Below are 6,244 nucleotides of genomic sequence, written 5' to 3'. Positions count from 1 at the left end.
CGCACACGCACACACACACGCACACGCACACGCACACACATGTATATATTAAATGTTTCTGTTCGAGTTTGATTGAGATAGAGATTGAAGGGTAGGCTTCATAATAATTAAACTCATCTTGATGAATAAAAAATATCATGAGATTTATTATGTACGATATACTTTCTCTGGTGGAACTTGATTGTCTACGAAAGCGCAACTCTACATATTCTCTCAGTACATACTGCTATCAATCTAAATCACATTGCGGAATTAAAATGCACCAAATATAAACGCTAAACGAAAAACGTGAAATTCTTTAGAATTCTTTCTAAAATCCTTTAGAATCAGATAAAATATATAAATAATTATTCGAAGAATGTTTCAAATAAATAATGGAATATTTATTCAAGTAATATTTGCATCTACTATCCAACATGTCTGTTTAAAAATGATTTCAAACCATATTTACTGTGATTAGCTCATCAATCAAAAGTTTCCTAGTCTTGATGACATTTTTATACCAATTCATTGATCGTTTTGGAGTTCTCGTTCGATTGGGATCCGTAAAGTTCACATATACCAGTCCAAACCGTTCTCTGCAGAGCAAAATTTTATAAATATGTGTTTTTTCTTAAAGAGCGCTCATAAAAACGTATGATGAAATAATAACTCACGTGTAACCACTCTGCCATTCATAATTATCTAATAAACTCCAAACAGCATATCCTTTCACTTTACTTCCATATTTTTGAATAGCGGTTAACATTTCTTTCATATAAGAGTCCAAGTAGGATATTCTTAAATAATCAATAGTACAACATTTATCAGAGAAACCATTTTCCGTAATAAAGATAGTTGGGTTATCATATTCACGTGAAATCTTCTTAATAAGCTCTCGAAATCCAGCAGGAACAACCTAAAAAATTTAGAACATTTTTACACACACTCTGCATATCAATATAAATAATATTTTATTCGCATTAAATTTATTTTTAATTTAAAAATTATACTAATTTTTTAATTATGTTGTATTTAAGAAAGAGACGACATATTCAATTCAATTTATAATAGGCAAAATATTCGTAAAGCGTAATATTACATTTAGCAATAGTCAATTACTAATTTCTTCATAATCGATCATAATTTTATCAATTCTGTTCGATTCAGCCGAATATGCATATTTTCTGAAATACACTCAATTCTGATTTCCAATTTATAGCGTTGAGTACAAGTTATGAATAATTCACGGAATGAATTATTCATAATAATAAGTTAAACTATCTGTATGATCTTAATTGTGCCTGATGCGTTATCGGGGTCAAATTAATGAATTTCTGGGAAGCCCTACACAAACAGAAGTTTTGAGTACGCGAAAATTGATATCCGCCGTTTGATACACGCAATTAATATGCATCTTCTATACTAGCTAACTAACTCTGAGCCAATCCGAAGCACTTTTTGGCCATGATGGGTCCACGCTTGCTTTTACACCAGAATAATCGTACCATGCCTGACCTTGTTTTCGTGGTACTGTTTCCACAAGTCTCGAAGTATAATGATTTAATGCAAAGAAATCCGATGTACCTCTTTAAAAAACAAAAGAAATAATAAGAATCGAAAAATATTACCTAATATTAATCCATAATTGCTCAACAAACAAGCTGATCACACAAGCTTATACTCAAAATAATGCTCTTACCATTTTGACGTAAAATAAATTTGATGACAAATAACGTTAGCTTGTTTGCTAGGTAATTATAGTAATGGTACTGCATATTTTTATTACAGATTTCTTACTTAATATATTGCACCCATTCTGGTGAAAATTTAGGCAAAAGTGATCTCGGAAAACCATCCAATTTACTATTTTCAGCTATATGCTTTTTCATAATTTCTGGGTAATCACCATCCTTTGAAAACACGGGATGGGCCACCCATCCGCAATTAAATTGAAAATATGCATCTACTGCTTCAGTATCAGAAGGAGTTTTGGGAAATGCGCCTGAACAAGATACAACTATACCAATTTGACCTTTCTGCTGTTCTCGAAATTCTGTGTCATAGATATGATAAATCTTAGCATGCGCTTTTAGAATATTATGCATGCACAGATATTTGCCAGGAGCGCCTAATTTCTTTCCTAAAATCATATTCCATATTTTAAAAAGACTCTATTAAATTTCGCAAGATATTTTTCGTTAAATAACAAACACGTATAAAGAAAATACCTGGTGCTTTTCTATTGTCAGCGTACCCCTGATTACAAATAACGGCGGGTTCATTGATAGTCATAAAGTATTTAACTTTGGGACCAAGTTCTTTGAATATAATTCTTGCGTAATCAGATATCCATTCAACCATCATTTCATTGGTCCAACCACCCATGTTTTCAAAGACAGTTGGATGATCCCAATGAAATAAAGTAACAAATGGTTCGATACCATTGGCCAATAATTCATTAGTAAGATTTTTGTAATAATCGAGTCCCTCTTGATTAATCACATTGGCGTAACCAGTCGGTAAGACACGTGGCCAACTGATAGAAAATCGGTAAAAGTCAACCTACAATATTATGACATGATTAAATGTAATGACCATTGATTTGTAATTATTAAAATATTGTATAATAAATATGTATTATGTAATCTATTATAAAATATTATGGTATTTATTCAATATGTATTTCATACATTGTCATGAGTTTTTAATATATTTATAAGGAACGTACTCCCATGTTCTTTAATAACTGTACATCTTCTTTATATTTATGATAGGAATCACAAGCCACGTCGCCATTGCTACCGTCAATTATTAAATCTGGATGTTCGTGCGCAAATTTATCCCAAACACTCTCGCCTTTACCTTTTTAGATTTAAATACACCATAAATTAATTATAAAATTGATGAAAACGCTAGTACAATATTCCATCAATCCTATTTATATACTTAAAATCTCTTAATACTTCAATAATTAAATGATATTAAATTTTAAATAGAAACTCTTTACGTACCTCCTTCATTCCAACCTCCTTCTATTTGATAAGCGGATGAAGCAGCACCAAATAGAAAATCTTTAGGAAAAGATAACAGTCTATTGTCAGCAAAGCTATGCGTGACAATAAAAATAAAGCTGAAAGCGACCCTGACAAATGAATAGCTCGCCATTGCGAAGACGACTGAGCATCAGTAATGACTACTGAGTATTATCAATTGTACACACACACTAATCTCTCTCTCTCTCTCTCTATATATATATATTCTTCTTCTAAAAATAGCAATCATTCTGTTAACTTTTGCTCTTTCTACATATTGTGTAACTTCTTATTTATGTACACAAATATCTAAATCATATTATTTTCGATTAATGCACATTTGTGCAATACGTAATTTAATCAAGCGTTTCCTGTGTATTTTTTCGAATCAATTATTTCTAATTATATCTTATTATCAATTTTTAAATAAACATTAAATACAAAAATAGTAGCGATCATAATGCTTTTTCATTATCCATAATATGTGCTAACATATACGTATAATTCGAATGATTTAAAAAAATTATATTTATAAAACAATAATATATCACATGTTTGTATCAAATTACACAGACAATAATAAAACATTGAAAACTGTTTGGATATGAAACATAGCGATACATAGTATCTTAAAAATTATTATAGCTACATCCGTCAATATCTATTAACGGAGTAGTAACTGCAACGTAAGTTTCGCAAGTAACAATTTGTTCCAATTACGAAAGTTTACATGTGCATTCTTGTGCGCATGTGTGCCGCAATTTATATATGAATATAGTAATTTTATTTAAAGTTATAAATTATTTTGCTTTATATATATATATAAAATAGCTTATATTATTCTGAGTAAAATTTTACTATAACAGTGATATAGTGGAAGCTATATATATTCGATAATTTATCATAAAGATAAATTGCATAAAAATTTAATTGAAATACTAATAATACTTTATGTCAATACTGTCATTTTACATTATATAATTCATAATTATATTGACGTCAAAGGATTTATGAATTATCACAGTGTCATATAATTATTAACAAAAATATTTATTATCTTAATGGCCGATAAATTATCAAGTTGAATTTTTAATTAATAAATTAGTTTTTTAATACATAAATTTTAATTAATTCAAACAGATTAAATTTTTACAGATTAACCGAGATTTTTAATCTTATCATGTAATAATATAAGATTAAACATATCTGTTAATCTATAAAATTTATCAATTCGTTTAATCGATAAAAATTTATATTTAAGGAAAACTATGTTTCTTCTATTTTTTTATCTATTTGGATCAATAAACAAGTTCTAAATGTATGTGATATTAATGGAAATTCAAAGTTCAAAATTTTATGTGATAAACATGTTTACTGTGTTACATATAATATGTTATTATTTTTCACGTTTTAGTATTTAAAATAAATATTTATTTCATACTTTTACACATTGTAAAAGAACTCTTATATAAGACTTACAATTACTATGATGTGTTAAATTTCAAAGATTTACTATGCATTTCTTTTCAATATTTTGTAATTGCATAGTGAAATTTGGGAACTATGTGATATGTTCAACTAGGAAACATGAAATAGTAACCGTTTTGAAAAAAACAAGAGACAACATAAAATCTCTCGATATCTTGTTAGATCTTCTCGTTTAAGGTAATTGACTGAATTCTGTTAAACAGCTCTGTCATACGAAGAGGTAACCATATTTTCGCATATTAGACTTCTCCAACTGCGCGAAACCGATGAAATCGAAAAATATAATTCGCGTCAAAATTAGATATTTTTCAATACTAGAAAAACCTATGATCGAAGCTAGAACTTCATTGCTTTAAATAATTCAATCTTAAATTACTAATATATACTATATATGTATACTTGCATATATACTATATTGTAGTCTTTTTAGAACTGCGTGCCGAATTATTTTTCCGGGCTATAAAAGCAATTAAAACTATTTTAGTAATGATGAATTAAATTGACAAACAATTTAATAATTTGATGCTATATCATCAAGCATCATATTATAAAGATGTTAATATGTTAATATGAAATTATTAATAAATTTATTGCGAAAAATATTATCGCGGCCGGAAATACTTCAAGTGTTTAAATAACATATAGTCCTTACAATAAGAAAATAATTTTAATTACAATTCGATACAGATACAGATATTATGCTCACAATTTCGAATGTTATTGCCAATCGTATATATGACTAGATTATTATCAAGTTCATCAAGTGTTTACGTTATATATATCATTTTAATTTATATCTATCATTTTATCAAGCTTTTTATAATATATTTTATAATTATATAATATAAAATGTGTTGTTTTGATTAGTCATATCAATCGTAATGGATCATATTTTAATTGAATTATTTGAATATGATTGAAAATCTCGTATATAATTACTTCGCATTAGCTATAACAAATATAAATGTAAGTTAAACGAGAAATAAAAATAAAAAATTGTCATTCATACACAAGTATCGTAATTTATAATGAAAGATACGTGGGAAAATCACCGACATATCATTTTGTTTTTCAACAAGATTTCTTAAAAACATAAGTACAAACTAAAAAGTATCTTTCCATCAAATAGTATAAGCAGTTTTTATAATACTATTTGCAATTTTGCAATAATTAATTTTTTCCTATGCAAAATGAGCGTCTGACAAAATGGGCTCCAAAAACTGATACAGTAGATAGTAATGCTACGTATTCTTATTCTTTTTCTTTTACAGGAATTATCTAAACTATTTACAAGTGAATGTATATAAGATATTCCAGAATCTTTTTGCTTCGTTATAAAACATTTTTATTGAATTATATGTATATTTACTTTAGGCTGTTCTGCAAGATGCAAATATGTAACACGATAGTTTTTCAAGAATTTTTCCATATACACGATTGTCTTTAGCTTCAATAAAGCTATTTGACACTATAAAGCAACATTATAAAGATTAAGTTCATAGCTCATGATTTGTTTTACAGACAGGTGGTTTACGCTGCATCCCAATTTTAAATTGAGAATCGTATTATAAAAAAACTAAGAGAAAAAATAATATAAATAGAATTGATTTAGGAAATTACAAGCATTTAAAATGACATAATATTATCAATAATATAATCACTATTATTTAAACTACACAATTTGCAAAAGAAAATTGTAAGAATTTTATTTTCGTATTCGTAGAATTCGTTTTTAGTTGATT

The 6,244-nt window shown here is 27.5% G+C and overlaps 1 protein-coding gene across 1 annotated transcript; it reads right to left on the bottom strand.

The window, feature by feature from the left end:
• Positions 1 to 436: 436 nt before the first annotated feature.
• Positions 437 to 6,009, bottom strand: LOC105625776 (myrosinase 1). Its single transcript, XM_012207095.1, is given in 8 exon segments — positions 437 to 578; positions 657 to 898; positions 1,418 to 1,568; positions 1,780 to 2,122; positions 2,211 to 2,544; positions 2,711 to 2,844; positions 2,994 to 3,073; positions 5,936 to 6,009. Coding segments are annotated over 8 exon segments (1,500 nt in total).
• Between the last annotated feature and the right edge of the window lie 235 nt (positions 6,010 to 6,244).

Source organism: Atta cephalotes (genome assembly GCF_000143395.1).
Source record: "Atta cephalotes unplaced genomic scaffold scaffold00003, whole genome shotgun sequence".
NCBI lineage: Eukaryota > Metazoa > Arthropoda > Insecta > Hymenoptera > Formicidae > Atta > Atta cephalotes.
This window is presented reverse-complemented; position numbering and strand designations above follow the sequence as displayed.